General features: G+C 38.6%; 1 protein-coding gene and 1 long non-coding RNA gene across 5 annotated transcripts in view; one reads left to right on the top strand and one right to left on the bottom strand.

Annotated features, from left to right (window-relative positions):
* Window positions 1-24,527, bottom strand: part of LOC105072649 (uncharacterized) — a 38,072-nt gene extending 13,545 nt beyond the window's left edge. For 2 of the 3 annotated variants that reach the window (XR_006726660.2, XR_012500115.1), the window contains exons 1-3: window positions 22,962-24,527; window positions 10,936-11,090; window positions 6,784-6,977 (exon numbers count right to left, since the gene is read on the bottom strand). This is a non-coding gene — a long non-coding RNA (uncharacterized LOC105072649). Of the gene's footprint in view, window positions 1-895; window positions 1,006-6,783; window positions 6,978-10,935; window positions 11,091-22,961 lie in introns of those variants that run through there. The other variant, XR_835635.3, reaches the window with a different exon arrangement.
* Window positions 24,528-24,686: 159 nt separating this feature from the next.
* PDCD6IP (programmed cell death 6 interacting protein) overlaps window positions 24,687-27,010 on the top strand; it is a 57,756-nt gene continuing 55,432 nt past the window's right edge. For both annotated transcript variants that reach the window (XM_045520144.2, XM_010959664.3), the window contains exon 1: window positions 24,687-25,041. In XM_045520144.2, the coding sequence (XP_045376100.2) occupies window positions 24,833-25,041 (209 nt within the window). In that variant the 5' untranslated portion in view covers window positions 24,687-24,832. The remainder of the gene's footprint in view (window positions 25,042-27,010) is intronic.

Genomic DNA, 27,010 nt, shown 5'->3' with positions numbered 1-27,010 from the left:
TGTGGTATATTTATATAGTGAATACTACTCAGCCATAAACAAGAATAAAATAATTTGCAGCAATATGGATGAAACTAGGGATTATCATATTAAATGAAGCAAGACAAAGAAAGACAAATAGCATATGATATCATTTATGTGTGGAATCTAAAAAAATGATACCAATGAACTTACTTACAAACAGAAACAGACTTTCAGACATAGAACACAAACTTATGGTTACCAAAGGGGAAAGGAGGGGGGAGGGATAAATTAGGAGTTTAGGATTAGCAGATACAAACCACTATATATAAAATAGATAAAAAACAAGGTCCTCCTGTTCAATATCTTGTAATAACCGGTAATGAAAAAGAATATGAAAAGGAATATATATATATATATATATATAGTATAACCGAATCACTATGCTGAACACCAGAAACTAACCCAACATTGTAAATCAACTATACTTCAATTAAAAAAAAATACAATAAAATAAACAAAGAGCAATCCTTCAATAAATCACATGCTTGTGCATCCCTGTCTCAGGCTTTGCTTCTAGGAAACCCAATCAAAGGCAATATACAATTCTATTGATTAAATGAACATTTCTTAGACAAATGTTACTGGGCATCTGTAATGTGCTAGCACTTTCTAGACAGGTATCTGAACTTACCAAGTTCCCTGTCTTGTGGAGCTTACATTTTAGTGGGAGATGCTGACAACGAACAAGTAAACAAAAAGATAAATATATGACAAAGAGGATAAGAAAGCAGTGTGTGTGTGATGGGGTGAGGATACTTTTAAAAGAGCACTGAGAGAAGGTATACTAGTTACCTTACTTTTGGTGCAAGTAAACAGAAAACCCAACTCAATGTGGCTTAAGCAAAAAGGAAATTTATTTTATCACATAACAAAAAGCCTGGAAGTAGGAGAGCTTCCTAGTTAGAAAAATTAAAATATCACCAAGGAATCAGGTTTTTTTCTGTCTTCTTGTTTTGCTACCCTTGGTGTATCAGTTTTGACCTGCAGACAAAAGAAACAAAGGTTCTGAGGCAGAGTTAAGTGTTAAACTGCAAAGAGTAGTCTGGAGACAAATTTAGTGTAAAGTTTTGGGGGTTTACTCACTTATAGGTATAAAAGAGAGAATTCAGCCTTCTGAAGACTGCCCCTGATCAAGGGCAAGGGGGTTCTATAAAAGGTAGAGGTCACAAATTTTCACAAAGAAAAATGATTTCTGGGTTGAAACAACTCCTTTGATTGCCAGTCCAAAGTTGGTTGGTTATAGTGGAGCTGGATATAGCTGACTTGTATGCCTCAAGTCAGTTTTCTGAAAAGCAGCTGCTCTGGTTCCTTCTTCTGGGAAAGCAGTTGCTCTGACTCCTTGCTGTATTACTGGCTCAGAGCCATGCAGTGAGCAAGTCTGAATGCATATATTCAAGGTTCAGCAAACATTTCTTTTATCACTTTCCTCATGGTCACAAGATAGCTGCAGCAGTTCCAGAGGTCAGATCCAGAAGAGGGTATCTTGGGTCATGCTGTAATAGCAATTTATCAAGCTTTCAATACGTTCTTTCAATAGTTAAGACTAGGTAGGCTAGATACAATGTGCTGGATTCAGAATGCAATACTCATTTTCCCCCAAGCCATGAAGCCAAAAAATATTGGTCAGAATGAGAATCATGGTGACTCACAGTTCTAAAAAGGGCAGATTGAATCATGAAAGAACAAAAGATTCTGAGTAAATTTCCCAAAGAAATATCCAATTCCATTTGCATCAGACTATCTTGTTGTCTCAGTAAATGTTGTTCAGGAGCTTTGATAACATGTTGAATAATCCCTGAATTCAAGGGCTTTTGTAATCACTGAACATTTTAAAGAGTTATACGTCTTTGCACTGCCTCCCCTAACCTATCCATGTTAAGTTCTGTCTAACTATACTACTTGAGAAGGAAGCTGAGCTTTCAAAAAGCACACTTCTGGAAAAGAGTAGGAACTAAAGGCCAGGAGTTCCAGCCCTTTCTTCTAGGAAAAATAATGGATTTTATTTCAACTGATTGCTAATAAATTCACTGTTTACACCCTGGGAAATTTGCCCTGAGGCTATTGCAATACATGGACTTGACGGACTTTTGAAGCTATTTCTATGGTGGAGCTACCATGTACTTACCTTGTAATGTTAAAAAAAAAATAGTTAGGGGAAGAGAGGAGAAAACCTCAGGAGATTGTTAGCCTAGAAAAAGTGCTGAAGGAGAGGGGAAGGTCTAGGGACCACACAGACAGACCAAGCCAGTTTCGCAATTTTACCTGGGGCCAGGTTGAAATGGTTGACTTCAAAGCTACTGCAACTGGTTGAACCACATCTCTGTCCTAACTCCATAACCTCTTTGGCTATAAGCTTCATTCATAATTGCAACTGGCTTGTCATTAGTTAGTTTGATTCTTCTTCTTAAATCAGTTTCTTATCAAGTCTACCTTCCTAGTTTGGTTTATGCTTTTGTCTCCTTTTCACATAAGCAATGCTATATCTCTTTCAAAAGATTTAAGCACTTTATGGCCCGGTTTACATTCTGGTTAACTGGTTATAGAGGTTGTACTGGCAGACCAGATAAAAACAGCTGGCAGAACATTTTTGCTGAGTGTCTGCTGTATGCCAGCAGGGGATGAGACAGGCAAGATAGCCCTTTGCTTAGAGTGGTTAGCAATTATTCTTCATTGCTACTGGAGTTGGTAGATACTAAGTCACTTAGGAGACACCATTTCACAGTCAGTAGGCATTCATGAACAAACTGTATTGTTTTAGGGGTAGAATTCAAAAGAAGGAATGTTGTGCCAGCCTCCCCCAGCTTTCCAGAGGAACTTGGTGCTTTTTCTCAAGATATCCATCTCCATCACAGAGTGAGGGCACAGCAGTGGGAAGCTTGGGTCTGGATGGGATGGCATGATGCTGATACACTGGGTAAGTCCACAGTACATTATCTTTGGTTGCCTCAGTCTTCCACCAAATATTTTAAAAACTTCAATTCACATGTGGGCACTTGCATTCATTCTTTTATTTATTCATCTAAAAATATCCATTGAGCACCATTTGTGGATAGATGAGAACTATCGGCATTATTCTCAAGATGGAGGCTTTCAGGAAACCTCTTTTCTGGGACCTCTACAGGCTGACTGGCTTTAGCTTGAGATGCTCTTTGCAATAAATGTTATGTTCAGACGTCTGAGGTTTGGGATGGGCTCCCTCAGCTTCCTACAAATGAGGACTACGGTTGTAGAAAGGAAAATGGGATGTTTCTGTTGAAATCTTGATGATATCCTGACCATGGATATATTACGACTAGAAAGACATTCATAAGGAGGAAATGATATGCTGGTGGTTGTATATTTTCAGGCATTATCTCTTGACTGTGATGTTCCTAGTGTCCTCCAAAGACCATTTTCCTTGATTAATGTACCCTGAGACCCAAGCTACCAAGTGCCAAGACTCCCTGCCATATCCTCATTTTGACTCTCTTCACTGTGGAAACCTGTAGTGATCAACTGTATCCTCATTGTCCTAGGTGACCAGTTGTGTAACCATCTTCCTCACTTCTGCTGACCACCATCTAAAAGACACAAGTGGCCAAACTGCACAAGATACTCAATCTACATCCAAGCTCAAACAAAAAAGGCATGGATTTCTTTGCTTAATTGTTTTCTCTTTCGGTTGTAAGAATGAATCTTTATCCATTCAATAAATTGTTGAGCCTCTTTATGTATAAGCTAAATACTCTGCCTTTAGAAGTAGTTTCACTGGTAAAAGCTTCTCTTCAGAATATTTACTCCTGTATGTGTGGGGGGTAGCAAGCTTCCAAGATGGCCCTCCAGTGATGCTCACCTCCAGTTCTCCCCAAATTTTTTGTAGCACCCCCTCCCATATTGTATTAGGATTGATCTGTAATGGTATGTGACTTCCAAGGCTTGGTCATAAAAAAACATTGTGCTCTGCCTGGCTACCCACAGGAACTATAATATAATCAAAGTTCATTATTTTAAGCCACTACATTTTGGGGTAATTTGTTATGCAGAAGTAGTTACCTAAATATGGTATGAGGCCAGAGTTAATCCATTTGAGGCTTTAAAATGGGGTTTAATGGATCAAAATGATTTGCAACAATAGAAATAAAAAATTATAATTGTATATCACAAAATTAGTTTAGCAAACTATCTAGCTTTTAAAAAGTAATTTAGCTCTTATTGCTAAAGATACCATGAAAAAATGATTTTTCCTACAATAATCAACATATAGGAAATATATAGTGAAGTTAAATACGTCAACTTTATAGGAAAAATTACCTGAAGATTTTAGAAATTGTAATAGATGGAGCCTGGCTTAACAAATTTTAAGAAGATTCTTAAAACAGTTACTAGTAAATATGAAAGAATATCAAAAAAGAAAATTTAAGGAAATTGGTTTCCAATTTTTCAAAATTTAAGAATCAGTTTTCTTCTCTTAATAATAGCTATCATTTATTAAGTCCTTACAATAATCTTGTGAGGAAAGTATGATGCCTAAACTTGAGCTGAGGAAACTGAGGCTTGGACAATTTAATTTGTTTAAAGTCATCCAAATAGTAGGTAATTGAGCTAGAATGTGTCTCCTTATCCTGTACTTTTCCCATTACATAGAAAATGATTTCCATTATCCTTCCATGACAGGACATTTTTCTAAAATTAGTTTTTAGGTTTGATATGTGTTGAATGTCATTTAAGCGACCACTACATATGGAAAACAAGCAGACTGAACAGATACTTATAATTTGGGCTTAAAAAAAAAGTCCTACTCTTAAGTGAAAAGAAAGGGGTTGGTCTTCTCAGTTATTCAAAATTCCTCCATCTTTTATCTATTCCTTCCACTCATTAATTGCTCATCTTGTTTACCATGGATAATTGTAAAACTGGTGAGAACTTAAGCTTACATAGAGAGCAAGTAATTACCCACTAGTTAACATTTAGTTGATAAAGATACCCTTTCAAAAATATTTTTATTGGTGTATAGTCAGTTTACAATGTTGTGTCAATTTCTGGTGTACAGCACAATGCTTCAGTCATATAGGAACATACAAATATTTGTTTTCATATTCTTTTTCACCATAAGTTACTATAAGATACTGAATATAGTTCCCTATGTTATACAGTAGAAACTTGTTGTTCACATAAAGATACTCTTATATGTAACATATGACCCAATATACTTTATACATAACAAGAAATATTCCCCAGCTAACATTTAGCTAATACACTGATGTCCTTTGCTTTTTCTTTTTCTTCTTCTTTTTTTTCCTTCTTCTTCTTTTTTTTTTTTTTTTTAACATAGCAGATGTGACCTTTTGATGCTTGGTAATCTATGCATCAGGAAACCTCACAAGTGCTCATCTTAACCATGACATACCCAAATGAATTAATAAGTTTTCTCTTACTTTTTTAGTTTTCCTACTCTGAGCACTTTATATAAAGCAACCAGTGTCTACTCTGTAAGTGCTTTTGTGAGTAAAATTGTCTATTTAATAAATATAGCATGACCATAGTATGTATTTTGTGATTCCATTTCTATAAAGAACTTCTGTCCTTTCTATACAACGGAAGATAACGTGCGTTGCTGAAATGCTTTGGTATTTGCTTGTGAATTTGGCTTTTACTTTCTCTCAATGTGTTGTACAGTCTTCTGTACATTGTCCCACATTACTTCCTCTAGGAAGGGCCCATATTTTAGTTTTTTTACATCAATCACAAGTAAATACTTTGAAATACAATCCTATGCTGTGATACTAACGTAGTTTAGAGAAATAAAAACATTTTTTCCACAGTGTTTGAGACCATAAAATGTAATTTAAAGACTTTTTGTTGAATAATTAGTTCATTTAACACGAGACTCCTCCTCCTCCATCTTTCCTTCCTTCCTCCATATTTACCCCATCAGCACCAATCCACCCCTTACTGCCAGCCTCAGCAGATGTGCCTTTTTGCTCGACATGTGGAAGTATGTGCTTGGCATTGTCTCTCCCATCTCCCTGTGGACTCTGGTTCATCATTACCCCTTTCATTCCTTTGGCTTCATTCTCTCCCTCTCTGCTAGCTTCTGGCCTGCTGCTTATAAGTGAGTTCAAAATTCCCAGTCTGATAATAAAACCAAAATATCCCAACCTGAGGAGAAAATCAAAGACCTCTCTGCAGAAATTAACTTAAGAAGAAGTAGAAAACATTAGGGGTCAATAACTAGCAGAAGAAACTGAAAAAAATTAAAGAAAAAATCATTAATTAATCATTAATGATAGTAACTACATTCTTTGGCCTTGCTAAACATTCAGCTATGTTTAGGTGCCATGCTGAACACTTCACATAAATTATCTTATTTAATCCTCAACAACAATATGAGTTAGAAGTATCATTAAAATGTTAATACCATTTTACAGAAAAGGAAACTGAGGTTTAAAGTTGCCCAGTGTTAAACAGCTTTACTTATTTCACTTCTTGGAAAGAGCTGGAGTGGGACCCAGGTCTGTTTTATTCTCTCGGCTGTGTTTCTTCACTTGGCCTAACCAATTTAATGTGTGATAATGCAACACCTTTTTGTGTCTTTTGATGGAAGATAATAAATAGCTTTCCAATTTTCTTGGGAAAATGCCTTACTCTTTCAAACCTGTACTATACAAAGATGCAAAAATCTTAAAATTTGGCAAAATAAATCCAGGACCGTATTAAAAAATTAATGCTGTCTTACTCAAGAGAGTTTATTTTAGGAATATATGTACATAAATCACATACCTGTCCTGTACCATCATAGGTCATTCCCGTCAATGGTCAAATATTTTCACTGGAAACCGTACACAGAGGCTCACACTTAGATGCAAGCAACTCCCTGCTGACATGCAAACACCCATCCTCTTCATTTTCTGCCATTTTCACTTTCCATCCGCATGGACTCCTTAGCTTGGGCTTTCACACCACCAGAACTGCCCCTGATGATATCAAATTCAATGATCAATTTCCTTTCTTCTTTTTTTTTTTTTTAAGTTTTTTTGGGGGGAGGGTAAGGTAATTAGGTTTATTTATTTATTTAGGTTTAATGGAGACACTGGTGACCAAAGCCAGGATCTCGTGCATGCTAGGCATGCACTCAACCAGTGGGCTATACCCTCTCTGCAAAGATCAACTTTCATTCTAACAGCAATTGGCATGCTTGGCCATTCCCTCCTTTTTGAAATATTCCCTCCCCTTGGTCTCCGGTCCACCCCTTTATTATGGTTCTGCCCCTGTGGTTCTGGTGGCTCCTTCTGTCTCCTCTTCAACATCTTTCTGAGCTCCAAACACTGGAGGGACCCTGCCTCAGGTTTGAGAGCTCCTTTTTTCTCTGTCCACCTCATGATCTCTTCCAGTCCTGGTTTTTAAAATTTTTTATATTTTAAATTAGTTTTTATTTTATTGAGGTAACAGATACACATTTCTATAAGAAACTTGTGAGAGGATGGAAAAAAATATATAGATATATATACGTTGGTCTCTGCCCCCAATTCTTCTGACACAGGGCTCCTAAAACCCTTGAAATTTCCTAAGTGATAAGAACGCTAGGAGTATCTCTTGTTTTAATATTTGTCTTTGACCCCGTCCTGACACAGGGCTCCTAAAACACTGTTAAGAGAATCAAACAAACCGGGGTCCTACTCCAGGGGTCCTACTGCCTTGCAAATTCCTAAGGGATAAGAGCCCTAGGGGCATCTTTTGTTCTATTGAGGTGACTGTGCGTTGGCTGCTGGATGGCTCTTGACTGGGGGCTGGTCACCAGGATTAGAAGCTTGGAATCTTCACCTTTACCCCTCATCCTCCAGAGAGGAGGACATAGCTAATTATTACAAATTGATTATGTCTACGTGAGGAAGCAAAGAATCCTGACAGTATGGGGTTTGGAGAGCTTCCGGGTTGGTGAACACATGCGCACGTGGAGGGTGAGACGTCCCAAATCCAAGGGTACAGAAGCTCCTGTGCTCAGGATTCTCCCAGACCTCACCCTAAATATCTATCTCTTCATCTGGCTGTTCATCTGTACCCTTTATCATTCCCGTAATAAACTGGGAAAAGTGTTTCCCTGAGTTCTGTGAGTCGCTCTAGAAAATTGATCGAACACAAGGCGGGGTGGTCATTGGAACCTCTAAACTCCAGCTGCTTGGTCAGAAGCACAAGTGACAACCCAGTCTTGCCCCTGGCATCTGAAGTGCACTGGGGGGCAGAGGAGCAGTCTTATGGGACTGAGCCCCACATCTGGGGGATCTGACACTACCCCTAGGTAGACAGTGTTAGATGTAAGTTGTAGGACATCCAGCTTGTTGTTGTAGTGAAAACCCCCCACACATTTGGTGACCATAAGTGTCAGAAGTGAAGTGTTCTCTATGTCGGTAGAGGAGACACACAGGAAAGAAAGACAGTGGGGAAGAATTGGGTTGTTCCCTACATAGGAAAAAACCCAACAACTGAGTTTTTCCTTTTTAGCACTGAAAAAGCTTATGACAAAATACAGCATTTCTCCTTTTCCATCCCTCCCTAATTTCTTCATTCTTCTTCTCTAGAAGCAATTAATGTTTACTTCTTAGCTGTCTCTACCTATCTCTACCTATTTGTAAATAATATGCACATGCTTCCTTTAGATACGATCTAGCAACTTCGTATTATGGTAGATGTAAATTTATTCTCTTACAGTGCCATTCCCTCTCCTACTGTCCTTCATCTTCTAAATACAGTTACAATATTTGGTCAAGTCATTATTCAGTGTTTATGTTACTATATACACGCAAATGTAACTCCCAGCAGAGTATTGTAGTGTTTTATGATTAGGTTTTTAACATATCTTCCAGTTCATCTTGTAAACTTCACTTATCTTAAATTTGGTTTATAGTATTTTTCTGCTGTCAAATTCTATTTGGTCCTTTTATAAATACGGTATGCCACTTTTTATAGTTTCCGGTTTCCTGTTGCAATTCTCAAACGTGGCTTTTGTGTCCTTTAGCATAGGAAGTGCGCTTGTTTTGCTATTTGTGTTTGGTAATTCCAGAATTTGGAGGCCTCCAGGGTTGCGACTGATGTCAGTTACTTCTACTGGCTCTTGTTCATGTTACCTTGACTCCTCAAGTGTCTAGTCATATTTGACTGTGTGTTGAACAACATATTTCAAAAATCAGTTACAGAAATAAGTCGACTCAGGACTTATCTCCCTCCAGCGGGAATTTGCATTTGCTTCCGCCAGGCTCCTGGGACCACCAGTAACCTCAGATCACTTTAATCTAATTTCAAAGCTCTAGATTTTGGGTCTACCCCATGATTCAAAGCTGGTGACAATCTCTGTGAAGGCTGGTTTACTGTCAATTTACTCTTGCTTCTAGGGTGTGGCCCTTTGAGATCCTAATCCAAAACAGATCGTTTACAGGGTACCCACCCTCAGTGGGCTCTAAACTCTGATTTGTGGGAGTGGGAGGCTTTCAAAAGCATGAAAACTCAGCCACCCCTTTAGAGTGGTAAACGCCCAGGGAGTAAATGACCTTAATACTATGCCCACCTTCCATTCCATCCTCTCCTGTATCCTGCCTCAGTATCTTGTGATATTTGTGAGCTTATTAGTGCTTTAAAAAGTGTTAATTAAATATTCTGTGCAGCTGTTTTTTTATTCTCTTTTAATTTTTATTGAAGTATTGATTTATAAATGATGGCAGTCAGGTGTTATGGACTATACATTTATATGCTTGCATTTTCCCCAAAATTCGTATGTTGAAGCCCTAATCTCCAGTGTGATGGTATTTGGAGCTGGGGCTTTTTGAAGGTGTTTATGCCGTGAAGCAGAGCCCTTGGGATAGGATGCGTGCCCTTATAAGAAAAGACACGAGTGTCTTCCCTTGCTGCCCTCCACCATGTGAGGATTCAATGAGAATACGGCTTTCTGAAAACTAGGAAGAGGGTCCTCACCAAAAACAGAATCTGCTGGGTCCTTGGACTTTTGAACTTTTCAGGTTTCAGAACCATGAGGAGTAAATGTCCGTTGTTGAAGCCACCCAGTCTGTGGCATTTTTGTTACGGTGTAGTAGACAGAATAATGTTCCCCCACAAAGATGCCCACATTCTTGTGTATACAGTGGAATGTTACTCAGCCATAAAAAAGAAGGAAATCCTGCCATTTTTGACAACATGGATGGACCTGGAGGACGTTTGTTAGCACAGAAACTACCATTTAAAGTTGTCAGCTGCATCTCTGTTAGTCTACATCCTCCAGGAACCCTTTGTTTTGGGAGGGGGATTCCTTTTAATCAGGTAGATGCTGGCAAGCAAGGGGGGGTGTTGCTGGGACATTCTAGGAGTCGTCAATGCTGCGCTTCTCATGTGTCCTTTGGTAGGAGTGGGAAAGTTGATGGGAGAAAGTCAATTTTCCTAAAGACAGAGGGGGAGGGTATAGCTCAAGTGGTAAAGCACATGGTTAGCATGCACAAGGTCCTGGGTTCAATCCTCAGTACCTTCATTAAAAATAAATAAACCTAATTACCGACTCTCCTGCCAAAAAAAAACCCCACCCTAAAACAATATGACAATAAAAATAATAAATAAAAATATTTGAAAAAATATTTTTCCCAAAGACTAACGGGTCTTCTTGGAAGGAGGTTATTGAGATCCTGACCACTTTCCTTGGGAGGATCAGTGTTAAATATATCGTCTCTGATGCACTGAAGTGCCCTTGACCTGAGACTGCAGCAAAAGACACCAGGGCTTACCCAGGAGAAATTCACCAAAGGAGAGGGGAGCCCGGGCTGCTTAACTGGGCTTCACATTGCTGGCTGGGAGGACAGGTTTCCAGCTCACCCCTTATAAGTGTCCCTCTAGCTTCACAGGTGTGTCCCCGGAAAAAGAGCCCTGAGTGTAACTGCCAACTACCAGGGCACTCACGTTTTAATAGCGCCATCTTGTGACCGGTCTTGACACAGCAGCTCTTCTGTGTCTCAATAGTGACACCTTGTGGGGCAGAGGTAGGAAAGACAGGGGTCTGTGGGAATTCCAGCTTTCCATTTTCCATCTCTCATTTTTCATTTGCTCCAGCTTTACTGAAATATAATGACAAATAAAATTGTAACTTTTTAAAGTGTACAATGTGTTGATTCGATATACAGACACATTGTGAAAAGTTTCCCACTATCAAGTTAATCAATATATTCATTCCCACATCCTCACCCGCTTTTTTTTTTTTTGGTATGAACACCTAAGTTCCACTCTCTAGGCAAATTTCTTTTCTTTTTTTTTTTTTTTTTACCATTTTTTAAATTGAGTTATAGTCATTTTTCAATGTTGTGTCAAATTCCAGTGTAGAGCACAATTTTTCAGTTATACATGAACATACATATATTCATTGTCACCTTTTTTTTGCTGTGAGCTACCATAATCTTGTATATATTTCCCTGTGCTAAACATTATAATCTTGTTTATCTATTCTACATTTTGAAATCCCAGTCTGTCCGTTCCCACCCTCCCCTTGGCAAATTTCAATCATACAATAGTGCATTATTAACTACAGTCACCATGATGCACATTAGCTCCTCAAGCCTTATTTACCTTTTTTTAAATTGAAGAACAGTCAATTACAATGTGTCAATTTCTGGTGTACAACACAATGTCCCATTCATGCATATACAACATATATTTGTTTTCATATTTTTTTTATTAAAGGTTATTACATGATATGAGGCTTTATTTACCTTACAATTAAAAGGTTGTGCCCTTTACCTCCCTTTCGCCCCACCTTCCCTGGAAATCACCTTTCTGTTCTCTGTTTCTGAGCTCAACTCCTTTTTTTTTTTTCTTTTTAAATTTTTTAGATTCCACATGTAAGTGGTACCATGCAGTATTTGTCTTTCTCCGGCTTATTTCACTTAGCATAATGCCTTTCATTTTCATCTATGTTGGAGCAAGTGGCAGGATTACATTCTTTCTTATGGCTATTATATATTATACATAATAAAATGTTATCAATATATATTTTATAGAACATTTTCTTTATCTATTCATCCATCAGCAGACACTTAGGTTGTTTCTGTGCCTTGATTATTGTGAATAATTCTGCAACAGACATGGGAGGGCAGATACCTCTTTGAGATGATTATTTCAACTGCTGTGAATATATCCCCAGAAGTAGGATTGCTGAATCAGATGGTAGTTCCATTTTCAATTTCTTGAGGAACTTCCACATTGTTTTCCAATGTGTCTGTACAAGTTTACATTCCCATCAACAGCGTACAAGTTCTTTTGTGTTCACATCCTCACCAGCCTTTATCTCTCAGCTTTTGGATAATGTCCATTCTAACTGCTGTGAGGTGGTATCTCATTTTTTGAGATGGTTTTGAGGTGGTTTTGATTTGCATTTCCCTGAAGATGAGTGAGCATATTTTCAGGTCCCTGTTGGCCATTGTATGTCTTCTTTAGAAAAATGTCTACTGATGTCCTTTGCCCATTTTTAAACTGTTTTTGTTTTTATGCTATTGAGTTATATGAGCTCTTTAAATATTTTGGATATTAACCCTTTATTGGATAAGTAGTTTGCAAATATTTTCTCCCACTCCATAGGCTGGCTTTTCATTTTGTTGATGTTTTCCTTTACTATGCAGAAGTTTTCAGTTTGGTGTAGCCCCACTTAATTTTATTTGCTTTTTTGCCTTTGCTTTTGGTTTTAAATTCAAAAAATCGTTGTAAGACCAAGGTTAAGGAGGTTACTCCCTGTGTTTTACTTTAGCAGTTCTACAGTTTCACGTCTTACACTTAAGATGTTAATCCATTTTGAGTTCATATTTGTGTATAGCATAGGACAGGTATTCGGTTTCATTCTTTTGCATGTGGACACAGTTTTCCCAACATCATCTATTGAAGAGACTTTTTTTCTCTATTGTATATTCTTGGCTCCTTTGTCATAGATTAATTGACCATACACGCATGGGTTTATTTCTGGGCTCTATTCTGTTCCACTGATCTGTGTCTGTTTTTACGCCAATATTATTTTAATTACTATAGCTTTGCAACAGAGTTTGAAATTAGGAAAGTGTTATAGTTCCAGCTTTGTTCTTCTTTCTCAAGACTGCTTGGCTACTCAGGATCTTTTGTGGTTCCACACAAGTTTTAGGATTTTCTATTTCTGTGGAAAATGCCCTTCAAATTTTGATAGGGACTGCATTGAATCTGTAGCTCACTTTGGGCAGTATGGACATTTCAACAATACTATTTCTTCCAACCCATGAACATCAACTATCTTTCCATTTATTTGTCTTCCTAAGTTTCTTTAATCAATGTTTTATAGTTTTTTGTGTACAGATATTTCATCTCCTTTATTAAATTTATTTTTTGAGTATTTTTGATGCTATTGTAAATGGAACTGTTTCCTTTACCCATAATTCATTGTTAGTGTATAGAAATGCAACTGATTTTTATCTGTTGATTTTGTATTTTTACAACTTCAATGAATTCATCCATCTTTCACTCTTGAAGCCAGTTACAAGCAAGATTAAGCCTTTGGACTCTCTTCCTAAGCCTACCGGAAGGACACAAACATACAGTACATACGATGTACTGTGTACACCTGTTTTATATGTATATTATTAAAGCCTAAGCACCAGATATTCCCATCCATGTACTAATTGGGTCCAACTCTACTTAGCTTCTGAGATTAGGTACATTCAGGGTGGTATGGCCGTACACACATCAGTTTAATTTGGATGTTAAAAATATGTACACATACCAAAAGACAAATGACAAAATAGTAATGCAAAATGTAAGAAAAGAATGATTTTCTTAAACAAAGAATACTTGTAAGTGAAAAAAGAAAAAGATGAGTAATCCAACAGAAAACTGACCAAAGGATAAAAATAAATAGCTAACAGAAAAAAAAACTTAGATTTTTATTTTACATATTAAATATAAAGATTAAAAGCATAATGAGATGCTAGTTTTCATCTAACAGGTTAATAAATATTAAAAAATAGGATAAAATTTAGTGTTAGTGATGGTGTGAAGAAACTCTCACAAACTGTTAGTGGAGATAAGCATTAATGTAAAATTCTGGAAAGTAATTTACATATAGTAACACATATCCAAATTTAAAATGCACATACTCTGTAATCCAGTAATTTCATCGGTAAAAATTTAGGAATGTCTTCCAATTATTTTTTGTTTACATACTATTTTGGATGCATTTATTTGTAGGTAACAGAAAATCCAATTTAAACAGGTTCAAACAACAATGGGGATTTCCTAGAACATGGACCTAGATCCCAGAGACAAGGTGGGCTTCAGCTCTGGTTTGATTCAGCATCTCAGTGATATCATCGTCAACTCAGTTTCTTTCTAGCTTTCCTCTCTGACTTCTCCCTTGTCAACAACTTCATATATATATATATAAAATACACACACACATACATATATACACATACAGTATAGTGGACATATGCATTCTTAATGGCTGCATGGCACCTTTGAAATCTTTCCTGGGGTGGAGGGAGGGAGTTCTCCATCTTATGAATTCTTATTGCACCAATGTGGAATTCAGAAAGTTTCCCAGCCTCTCTTGTAGCTCTTCCAATATGTTCAAATAGTTCTTGGTATGTGAAGATGCAAGAACCATGCAATGACTCTTCAGACAGGGGTGCCAGTACCACCTCCTGAGGCAGCAGTTGCAGAGGTTTAGGTGGAAGCCCCAAGCACCCAGCACTCTTTGCAAGGAGGGTAGTTGTGCCCAGCGGGGTAGTTGTGCCCAGTGGGGAAGTTGCGCTTAGTGGGAAAACAGTGGTGTTTTCTCTGGAGTAACAGCATATATTCTGCTATGTGCCCTGTAATTCTCTGGCTTTCCCAGAGATTCTGTGAACTCCCTGGTATCCTTTAATAAATTCTTTTTCTCCTTAAACTATCCACAGTTCATTTCTATTGTGCACAAGAATAAACTCTGACACACAGAAATATGTTTCTCATCCACATCTAGGGAAAAAAAGGTCCCTTTCAGAAATTCTCTCAAAAGGGCAAAGGCATTTCCTTCTCTGAGATCTCTGGCAAATCTCTTTCCTATCTCAATAGCCAGGATTGGGGCATATTTTTTTCTGAATTACAGGGGCTCGAGGTTGGGATTAGACTAATGATCTGTGGCCTGAGCCCCATCTTAAGCCACACTAAGGCTTAAGACAAAGGACAAGGGGAAAAAAAGAAAGGACAAAGAGAGAGGTGAATACACCACGCTGAGGCTGAGGATACTTAGAGAAGGGCGAATGGGTGAAGGTATACAGGAGATAGGAAGTCCTCAATGTCTATCAGTATTGTCTTCCTTTTTGGGGGGCGTGGAGGTAATTAGGTTTATTTGTTAGTTATTATTATAATTTTTTAACTTAAGGGAGGTACTGGGGATTGAACCCATGACCTCGTGCATGCTAAGCATGTGCTCTACCCACTGAGCTATATCCTCCCTCTTCATCTTCCTTTGGTATTCATGGAGGGCTGGTTCCAGAACAAAATCCACATATGTTCAAGTCCCTTATATAAAATGGTGTAGTATTTACATAAAACCGATGCACATCCTCCCATATACTTTAAGTCACCTCTAGATTATTTATAATACCTAATACAATGTAAATGCTATGTGAAAAGTTGCCATCACAGTAATTCAAGTTTTGCTTTTCGGAACTTTCTGGAATTTTTTTCCCCCAAATATCTTCCATTCGCTGTTGGTTGATTCCATAGATGCAGAATCCGCGGATATGGAGGGCCAACCGCATGCTTCTCACCAGTGAATCTCACCCTCTACTATTGACATTTTGGGCAGAATACATTTTTGTTGTGGGGGACTGTCTTGTGTATTGTAGCTAACACCCCTGGCCTCTGCCCACTATATTCCAGAAGGAGGCCCTCATCCCCAAGTTGTGACAACCAAAACTGTCTCCAGACATTGCTTAATGTCCCTTGGGGGCAAAATTACCCGAAGTTGAGAACCACTGGGTTGGACAAATATCCTGGGGGAAGGTGTGGTGGGTAAGGGCAGTGGAGTCCACTCGCACTCCAAGTTAGGGTGGGGAACTTTGACTATCCAGATCTCACAAAGTACAAGAAAGAACTCACTGGTACTGGGGGCTGCAGATCAGAGGGGTTTTTTTGTTTTTTGGTTTTTTTAAATGAAAGGTGCTGCAGGTGGCTGTTGAATCACCATCTCCCAAAGACAAATATAACTTTTCATAGAGAATATAGCCTAACAATGAGGTGGAAAATACGTACTTTCTCATCTGCCCTATAATCTGCAAGGCCATACCTCTCACAATGAGGTTAGGATTACACATAATTCGGGGCAGACTTAACCAACCTATCTTGCTTCCAAATATATCTTCTTTGAATCATCCGTGAGTGATATTCCTTTTAATTCTCTTAGCTACTCAAATATTTGGCCAGATTGGAGATTATTACTTGGAAATTTAAACTTGTTAGTTTCTTTTTTCTGATGGTGGTTGCTGTGTTCATACACAGATATTTTGAGGTACCTAAAAGATATTAAAAACCTGTAATTGCAGCTTTAGTTATTTTTTTTTTTCTGGAGAATGTTATCCTTTAGCATTATGAAGTGTCCTCAATCATATTTAAACCTTTTGGCTTGAATTGTCTGACATTAAGATTATAACCTCTGCATTTTTATTTTTCCCATTTGCCTGGTATATCTTTGTCTATTTCTTTCTATTTATCCTTTATGAATCACTTTGTTTTAGGTGTGTTGCTCGTATTTGCCAGGTGGTGTAGCAGTTAGCCTTTATTGCATAACAAACTGTAACAAAACTTTGTGGCTTAAAGTAAAAGCCATTTATTTAACTCATGATTCTGTGGGTTGGCTGAGCATTTGTGGTCTAGGCTGACTCAGCTAAACTCTGATGGGCTTGCTCATGTATCTGACATCATCTGAGGGTTGGCTGGTGGCTGAATGATTTAAAATAGCCTAATTAGACTACTGCCTGTCTGACAATGAGCAGGCTGTTGGCTAGGGCTAGGGGGATGACGGGGCTGTGTGTCTTTCATAATCCAGAAGGCTAGACTGCACACAGGAAGGTCACAGGGTTTCAAGTGCAGCAAGAGGGCACAAGCCCTGATGGCTGAAGTGTCTGCTTGCATCACAACTGCTAATGCCCCACTGGCCCAAGCAATTCACATCAATCCAGACTTAAGGGGTCGAGAAACAGACTCCAACCCTTGATGGGAAGATCTACAATATCACATTGCAAAGTCATACATGAAAGGAGAAGAATAATTTATGGCCAATTTTATAATCTATCCATTTGAGTTTTCTTTTCTGATTCCATCTGAAAGTCTTTTTCTGTCAGTTGTTGATTTAAACCCAATTACATTTATTACCACTGTTATGTTTGATCTCAATTTTGTCATATTCTGTGCTATATTTGTTGAATGTATTGTTTTTCTTTTATGTTTCTCCCTGTGGTCTGTTTGCTATTTTAAATTTTCTTTTGGTTTTAAGCAAGTTTGTATTTTTGTTTCAATGGTTACTTCTATAGTAATGCTTTTTTCTCCATTATTTGGTCCCCTTTCTCCTTCCTTCTGCTATTTGATTTGGTAGCTTTAAATGACATTTGTTGATAACCTTCAAATATTGTCTTTTGACTCTCATCTATTCACCAATCAAGTTTTACTTTATTTACTTATTTTACCATTCCTTTCTGATGTTTGCAATGTACTGTGAAATGGATCCAAAAAAGTAAGGTAGATTAATGGACGGATGGGTTGAGAGATGATCAGATAGACAGGTGTGTGACAAAGATAGGTATGTGTGATAGTAAAATGTTAACGTTAGAATCTCAGTGGTGGGTATGTAGGTGTTCACCGTAAAATTCTATGCTGTATTTGAAATTAAAAAAATTAAAATGTCAGGGGGAAAAAGAACATAGGAGCCAGCCTAAAGGTGCTTCCATTGACCAAGTCTTGGACAAAATAGAGCACTGAAATAAATAATGATAACAGTGAATTATAATCTACTGAGTAAAATAAAAATCTACGAGTCTATGCTGCCAGAAATAAATATATCAATGAATAAATAAACGGGAAATAAAGGAAAACTCCTCCTTACAGAATAATGCCAACTAATAAATATAGGAGAAATGATGGATAAGAAAAACATCATTTTGCAACCATCACAGCAATAACAGTTTCAGGCGAGACTCACCAAAGGATGCTAAAACTAGTGGAAAAAAGTTAAAGAGGAACAACACATTTACATAGTCTCAAAGCATATTCCCACAAACTGTTAGTTACAAAGGGAAAATAGTAATTTTTCTAGGAAGAAAACTTGGTGGACACAATCTTAAAAAAAATCGTGTTTATTATGACTAAATTTTGTTATCCGCCTATGAAGGTATACATTATGATTTTATTTCATTACGTGCTCAGTATTTTGTTTTTGTTAAGAGTGTCACTGTCTTTCTTTTGTTCTTTGTAATAGTTCTTACTTTTTAAATGAAAGCTCCATCATATAGGTACTGTATCTAATCCCTCCAATCTTTTTTCTCTCTGGGACCATCCTTCTGCAGCCCTTCATCTCCCAGTTTTAATCTGGGCTGCTACTCTGCTGCACAACTACCATTTTAGGACTTCTCTGCTTTCCTTGAACCCCTCCTATGAACCATTCCTGAACTATCCTCCATGAGGGCAGAATCAGCACCTCTGTAAAAATATACAATAGATTGATACATTGGTTACAGAATTCTCTTGATTCAAATTTTGCTTGGCACACAGTGGGAGCTGAAGAAATACTTGCTTAATAACTTAGGACAGTCATCCAAATGTTGTTGATACTTTGTACCAGGAAGCTTACAGGGTTTGGTTTTCAATACATGATCAATTTCAGTAAAGATCAATGAAATTACATGTGTTTTGGGCATATGCATAATTTTTTTATGGAAACTCAAGTGTGTTTAATATGAAGAAATGCTCATAACCATCTACTTTCTGCTTCCTGAATCTGAAACAGAGAACTAATGTATGCTTGAGGGAACAGACTGAAGAAACCTTCTTACATAGCTCTAAGAAGCAAATTAACAACAGTCAGGGTTAGAGGGTGAGGGTGCTCCCCTTCAACTTCAGATACTATTTAAACAGATACTGGATTTTAGTGCAAATAGGAGAAACATGCTCTCAAGGTCGAGATTTGCACAAGATAACTTCTAGCTGTCCAGAGTTATTTATTTCTACTCTACAAAGCAATTCTTTCAAAAGAATGCTGATATTTATTTTCAGAAGTTATCTTACCCAAGTAAAACAGTGCTCATCTAAGGGGACACTGGTGGCAAAGGACAGTAGTTATTTAAATAGCTGTGAATGGTATTAGAGAACTGGCAATTGATAGAAATATGATTATTGGTACATGGGGGATGAGAATGGGCTTGCATAGGGAGTAATTCTAAATAAAAAGCTTAATAGTTTCCTTATTTCTCTTTAAAAAATTTGATGCCATGTGGATAAAATTTATACACCCATATGTGAAAGACGGGTAATTTTCTTTTTTGCACTTTCACTTTTTAAAAATTAAAATATACAAATAGATTAAGGAGACAATTAATTCTCTATTACATGTTGCAAAAATCCCTGCCCCACACCATTCCCCTTTCCATTCTACACTTGTGTCTTCCAGGTGATGTAGGGCACTGTCCTGAGGGTTACTGATTTCATCAAGTCTATCTGAACGCTTCTACACCATGCCTCCTTCCCACCAGGTCCTCCTCCTTACCCCCCAACACCCTTAAGTTTACCCTGAGAGTGTGGAGTAAGGAAGTGAGGACACCTCATTTACCTTTTGTCCTTCACTTTTTGTCTTAAACTCTTCCTCTCTGCATCCAAAGGGCTTTCTCTTTCTTGCATTGCAGGGACTTTTCTCACATCAAATCCTTGTCCTATTTACTCTCTCACTTACTGAAAAAACTCTCTGTTACAGTCTTCTGGGCTTGTCTTTTATAAGCTTCTTTCCTCCTCAACAAAGCTTGGCTCCTCCAAAAATCACAAGTGCTTACTTTCAGGCCACTGTTTCAACATAGACTTGAAAAACAGTATTTTGAAAGTCAAAGCTGTTTTCAGCAGAATTCTGTCCATTCAAAGAGGATTATTTCCATTGGTTCAATCAGTGGGGATAAGGATGGGCCCACCAGAACTAGGGATTATCAGGGAAGGAAGCCTATTGATTTAATATTCTCCAAAATGTTACACTAAGGATACACTCTAAGGATTTATTTTATGGAGTTTCATTACACAGTTACCATAAGCAAGTTTGGACACGTGAAACTTATCCTTGGAAAGCGTCACTAGGGCTCCTTCCCCCTCCCCTTTTTTTAAAAATTGAAGGATAGTCAGTTTACAATGTTGTGTCAATTTCTGGTGTACAACGTAATAGTTCGTACTTATACATACATATATTCATTTCCATATTCTTTTTCATTATAGTTACCATAAGATATTGAATATAGTTTCCTGTGCTTGACAGTAGATACTTGCTGTTAACTAGGGCTCCCTAACATCCAGTTCTCCCTTCCCTCCTGGACACATAGAAGACCTCCCTTCCCAGTCCCTGTGCAGTCTGATGAGCCAGGTGAGAAGTTCTAGCCAGTGACATGTGATGGAAGTGAGAGAGCTGAGGCAGGGAAATTTGCTTTATGGGGCTACAGATTCCCTTCTCCTCTCTGAAAGTGGAGTCTCATTGTTGACATGGGTGAGCTACAAGATCAAACTAGTCTGAACAATGGAGACACTGCTTGGAGGACAGCTACCCTGGACAGGTTCCTGTCCCACAGAAGATTTTACATGAGCCAGGAACAAATGTTCATTATGTTAAGATGATGAGATTTTTGAATTGTTTATTATCAGAGTATGAGCTAGCGTATCTTGATACACCCCTTACCTGCCTTCTTTGGCCACTGGCCTAATGCCTAATTAATGAAGGTAACTGTAATTGAGGGAAAAGTGTGTTATTTTTATAGTAGGAATCTTTTCTTCTTCTTCTTTTGTTTTTTGCAAGCATTGAAACTCATTTACTCATTCAAAAATATTTACTGAGTTGCCTACCAAGTGCCAAGTGCTGGAGATGTAACAGTACACAAAACAAACACAACTTTTGCCCTTAGGAGCTTATATTCTAGTGGGGAAGTCAGAGTAAAATTGAATCAACTAACAAAATACTTTCTAGTTAGGGTAAGTGTTACAAAGCAAATAAACAATGGCTGAGTTAGACAGGAACAAGGTGTGGAATCTACTTTAAAGGGCATGATGGGGAGGAGATTTTTTTTTTTTTTATCTCAGGTATGAAGAGAGGGGTAAAGTATTTCAGGTCATACGAGGAAAGAAAGATCTTAGTGAGTTAGAGAAACTGAAATATGACCAAGGTGACTAAGTGGTAATAAATGAGGAACAAGCAGCAAAATATAAAGTTGAAGAGATATACAGAGATAGATCATGTTCCATAAGATAAGATCACCTTAATCTGCCCTTGATCAGTGCCACATGGTTAACCACATCTATGTTCATTTCCTTCTTCCCTCTATCTGCCTCAACAAGTGACACATCCCTCATCTTTCTGACAGTTCATCCCTCCCCTTTTACCCTCCCTGCTCTGGGTACCCTTTCCTTTCCTCTTTCATGCAGTTGGCTCCTTTGGTTATTCTCAGCTCTTTAGAAATCTTCATTCTCTCCCCAAGGGAGCAGTCTTCTGTCTTAAGAAATAAATCTGATACTGTATTTCCTGACAGCTTCTGACCTCTTTCTATTTCTTTGTGTTCCTTCATAGTCCCAGAGGCTTAAAATTAATTTGTATGCTGACAGTTGATTCCCAAACAACATCTCTTCTTGGAGCTCTAATCCCATATAGCCAACTGTCAATTTAACAACTGCACTTGAATGCTTGGGTATAAACACTTCCCATCCCCTGGTCCTATCAATGGATTATCTATCAGTTTTTTTTTTTTAAATATCAGTAAATGATTTCACTGACTGTTCAGATGTTCAGGCCCCAAATCCAAGAGGGTGGCTCACTACTGCTAATGTTAGCTTTCATGATTTCTTCCCTGGATTTCTGAAATGGTCTCATGATCTGGCTCTCTGCTTCTAGCTTGCCTTTCTCTAATGCATTCTCTACACAGCAACCAGCATGGCTACTTTTATTTATTTTAACCTAGAATATTTTAACTAAAATACATTAAAATTTTTTTACAACACCATGGCAAAATAAACTTCTATAACAAAAGAAGTATATATGCTATTAAAACTTACACAAAAAAAGACAGATAAAAATAAAGAAAATAGAAGTATACATTTCCCACAAATGCCACATTAAAACTTCTCACAGCATCAGCATCTTCTCCAATTGTACTGGCTTTCCCAAAACTATAGCAAGGACTTTTTCCTGTTTAATTGGTGTAGTTTCTTCTCAAGATGTCATTTAATGAGTAAACCTTTCTCTTGCAAGGCATTATAAAGAAGTACTTAAAAGTTTGGACCTTTGGAGTTAGTCTGAATTTAAAGACAAGCTCTGTAAACAACTATTGTGTAATCTTGGAAATTACTTTTAAAATGTGGTGTTCAGAACAGTAAAAGGACATTAAGAATTAAGGAAATTTGAATAAAGTATGGACTTCAGTTGAGAATAATGTATTGGTTCCTTAATTGTAACCATACTAATGCAAGTTGTTAATTATAATATTAGTACTACTTTGGGGCTTAGGGTATATGAGAACTAATTGCAATTTTTGTATAAATGTGAAAGTGTTCAAAAAATTAAGTTTTAAAAAAATATATATATATATCCACTTCTAAAGATTACAACTGATAGCACCTTACGGTATAATCCTTCTGGACCTTTTTTCATAGTATGTAAAATACACATATGGGCACTTGGTAATCAAAATGAGATACGGTAACATACATACTGTTTTGTAACTTGTTCTTTTGGGTTAATGATCTCCGCTTTTCCATGGCAATACATTTTCATCTCATATTCAGTTCATCTCTATTCAAATTTCTTCAATTGTCCTGAAAATGCATTTTATAGATGGTCTGTTCAAATCAGGATTCAATCTAGACTCTACATCCCTCAAATTTAAGAGATGGGGCCAGTTATCCTGCAGAATGTTCCACCTTCGGGATTGGTTTGGTTACTTTTTGCGGTATCATTTAGATTGCTTTTCTCTCCCCTGTATTTCTCATAAAGTATGTGTTAGATGCAAAGAACTGACAAAGTAAAGTTAAACATTTTTGCCTGGAATATATCATAGGTGATCATACTGCAAACCTCACACTACATCCTATCAGACTGATATACAAGGTAGCCTTTTAAAAGTCTGAATTGTATCATGTCACTATTGCTTAAATGCCGTTTCTAACTTCCTTTCCATTTATTTTACAATACAAATTCTCTAACTTGGCCTACAAGTTTCTGAATGATTTGATGCCTGTTTATATAATAGAAAAGAACAAGTCTGACTCCATTATTAGATCTGTTCCTTTGACTTTAACCCTCTGCTCTGTTCCCCTGTGTTGAGTCATGCTGATTCTGCACCTTTTGTGAAAGAATGTTGCCTATAGCCTAAAATATACAGGATAGCCCATTCTCAAGGTTTTGACCTTTAAGGGTATAACACTTGTCCATTCATATAAAGATGTAAAATTGCAGGATAGAAAATAACATTTGTCTTATTGGAGGTTTGCAGGAACACCAGGACCTGACCCTACGTGGACATTTGCAAGAACAAGGGATCCCAACACCAATGAGTTTGCAACAACCAACTTCTCCCCTTTTTAGTATAAGGAGTCTGAATTCTGACTTGGGGGAAGATGGTTCTCCAGGATGTTAGTTGTCTATCTGGGGTTTGCCAGCTTTCTGAATAAAGTCGTTATTCCTTGCCCCAATACCTCATCTCCCAATTTATTGGCCTGTCATGGGATGAGCAGAACCAGTTTGGGCTTCATCCCATTCTCTCTTTGCTTTTTAAGTTTTTGTCACACTGTTTTCCCTCCCTGAAGGTGAGCAGTGCTTGCCTCTTAGGCCTTTGCCCCTTGGTCTGTGCCCCTCTTTCTTTCTCCTAATGTCAAGTATCTTCTCAAACTGCAGGTCTTTTAAAGCTCAGCTTCTCAGAGACGCTTCCTCTAATTACCTATTTATTTTTATTGCTTTAAGTTCTTCCAAGGGAGCCTAATATCCTACATGCCAAGCACCCTGCTTTTTGTACCATACTCTTTTGGCGCACCTTACTCTCTGCGTCCTTGCCTGACTAAGCTGCACACTGGCTGGGGCCTTGCCTACCAGGCTCATCGTGCACTCCTATCTGTACACCGCGGCCGGGTGAAAGAATTACCACAGATCACAATAACCCTGAGGTCGTCGCAAACTCGCGCACGTGGCAGTAACAAGAGTACTTCCGCGAGGAAATAGTTCGAGTGGAGAAATAGTTACTTTTACACAAAATAGTTAACTTTTACACTTTTATAAAAGCGCTCTGTCCACCCACCGAAGTACAGGGAGGAAGGAGAGAATACAGTCTGCGGAGAAAAGACTCACGCCTCAGCCGAGGCGGGCCCAGGTGAGTTGCGCCGGCGTCCGGACGCTCTCATGTGACCGCGGGCGCCGCGCCGAGTGCGCCTGCGCGGGAGCTCCCGGAAGTGGCCGGATCCCAACCGCAGGCCGAGCGCACGTCCGTCAGCCCGTCAGTCCACCCGTCCGCCGGCTCAGTGCCCCGCGCGCCTTGGCCCTCGTCGCCGTCTCGTGGTCTCTTTGGCCCGCAGGGCGGCTGAGGCGCTCGCCATGGCGACGTTCATCTCAGTACAGCTGAAAAAGACCTCGGAGGTGGACCTGGCCAAGCCGCTGGTGAAGTTCATCCAGCAGACCTACCCGAGCGGCGGGGAGGAGCAGGCCCAGTACTGCCGCGCGGCCGAGGAGCTCAGCAAGCTGCGCCGCGCGGCGCTTGGCCGCCCGCTGGACAAGCACGAGGGCGCGCTCGAGACGCTCCTGAGGTTGGTCCGGGGCCGGGCCGGGGAGGTTGTGGGCCGCCTGCTGCTCCCCTTGCTTCCTCCGCCCTTCCTGTCTGCCTCCTTCCTACCCACGGCCCAGGCCCGGCCGCCCCGCCCCGGCTTGGCCGGGCGCGTAGGTGTGGTCTGCATTCCTTCCTGACGAGCAGGAGCCGCCCCGCAGGCCGCCGGTCACCCTACCCTCTTCCGCTGGCTGCCCACCCTAGCCTTTGGTCCGCCCGGCCTAGGCCAACCTGGGAGGAAGGGTCTGCCACGTACTGAGGTCTCTTGCCACGTTTACCCAGAACTAGTTTTCTTCACTTTTTGGGGGTCTCTGAGACTCCTGTCTCTTCCCGTTTTTGCATCGCCGCGAAACTTTGTTGGTGTGATTTGGATTTCATAATAGCAGTTGCTTGAGGAAGGTGGCAGAATTGGGACACTGGAACAAATTTTTTTTACTTATTTTACTTTTATTACTTTACTTGTTTTTGCTGTCCACTTGAAACGAGTCATTTTCCTAAGTTCCTCGTAATCAAGTGACACGTAGAATTCCGTAGGTTAGGAGCTGCCATTATTTGAAATTAAACTTGAGTAACAGAATGTTCATGATAGGTTGCTTGGAATCAGTTTATTCACAAACAGGTATGCACATTATGGAGTAAATTTGTGTTCTTAGCCCATGTTTATTGAGTTCATGCTGTATTTAACTAGAGTTCCTTTGGTAGTACTTTTCCAGTTAGAATGGCAGAACATTTTTATAAGCATTTTATAGTTAAAAAATTTTTTTCGTCTACCTTGTTAATAAACTCATTTCCTACGTGTAGCATATTCTCCTTGTTTCACAGGAAAAACACAGCTGTATTAAGATACAAGTAGGAGAAGCTCAGGTTAAACTAGCTTGCCTGTTCTAGTAACTGAAAAGTCAAGGAATATGGCTTCCTTAGCTTTAGGCATTTCTGGAGATCATCTTGCCTTCAGGTTGATTCCTTCTTAGGAGAGCTTTGTTCCTGTATTGGAAGAGATGGCTACTGGCTCTCCTGTAATTACAGTGGTCTTAATGCTCAGGATCTTACATAAGAGTGTGTTTCTTTTTTGCCCTGGTGAAAGTTCAGGGAAGGCCTCTGATTGGGTTGGCTTGTGCCCATGTGTAATGATGGGAAATGGCCTAATTTAATTACCCTGTCTGAGTCACTCTGCTGGTTTAACTTCTCCATGCGCAGTGGATTAAAGTAATGTTAGTATGGACTGGGGAGGAGCTGGTTCTCCAGGATACTGAATAGATCCCTCAGAGAGATTATGACCCATTGGTGTCAATTTTAAAGATAAGACTGTTGGGTTGCAAAGATCACTAGGTTGATACTTAATGTAAACTTTTTTTTTAAGCTAACCTATAAATACTTAGCCATTCTTTAGAATTAATGTTCTGTAAAAGAAAAAAAAAAAAAAAACTCCCAAGCAGTTCTTATGTGGCCATGAGTAGCATTCAGTGAGGATTTTTCATTAATAGTGTTAAAAAAAAAAACATGAGCTCTGGTATAATGAACACATGAATCGATTAGGTTTGATCCCAACCCTTAAGGAGCTTGAGTCAGGAGGAGGAGTTCAGAGACATTTGGTGCATGGATTTAAGACTAACAGACAAGAGAGACTGGTGAATAGTGGTTCTGTGAAGTTTAAAACTTCATTCATTTGTTCATTCTTTTGGTCTTTTCCTAGGAATAAATGGGGATATTGCAGAGACAGTCTCTTTGAAACTGTTTCTTTAGTCACCTCTATATTGTCCTCAAATTAGCACATTTTTTCACTTTATGCTCTTCTAGTGGAGTTAGGGTAAGCTAATAGATACACTACAGTCTGTAAAATTTTATAATGGAGGTGTGTACCTTTGCTGTAAAAATCAAACAGTTGGGGGGTGTTCAGTCAAGCAGGATATTTTACTTTTAATAATTGTGTCTGGATAATTGTGTAAATTGAA

Source organism: Camelus bactrianus, chromosome 17, assembly GCF_048773025.1.
Source record: "Camelus bactrianus isolate YW-2024 breed Bactrian camel chromosome 17, ASM4877302v1, whole genome shotgun sequence".
Classification (NCBI taxonomy): domain Eukaryota; kingdom Metazoa; phylum Chordata; class Mammalia; order Artiodactyla; family Camelidae; genus Camelus; species Camelus bactrianus.
Note: the sequence above shows the minus strand (reverse complement) of the source record. Positions and strands in the feature narration are given on the sequence as shown.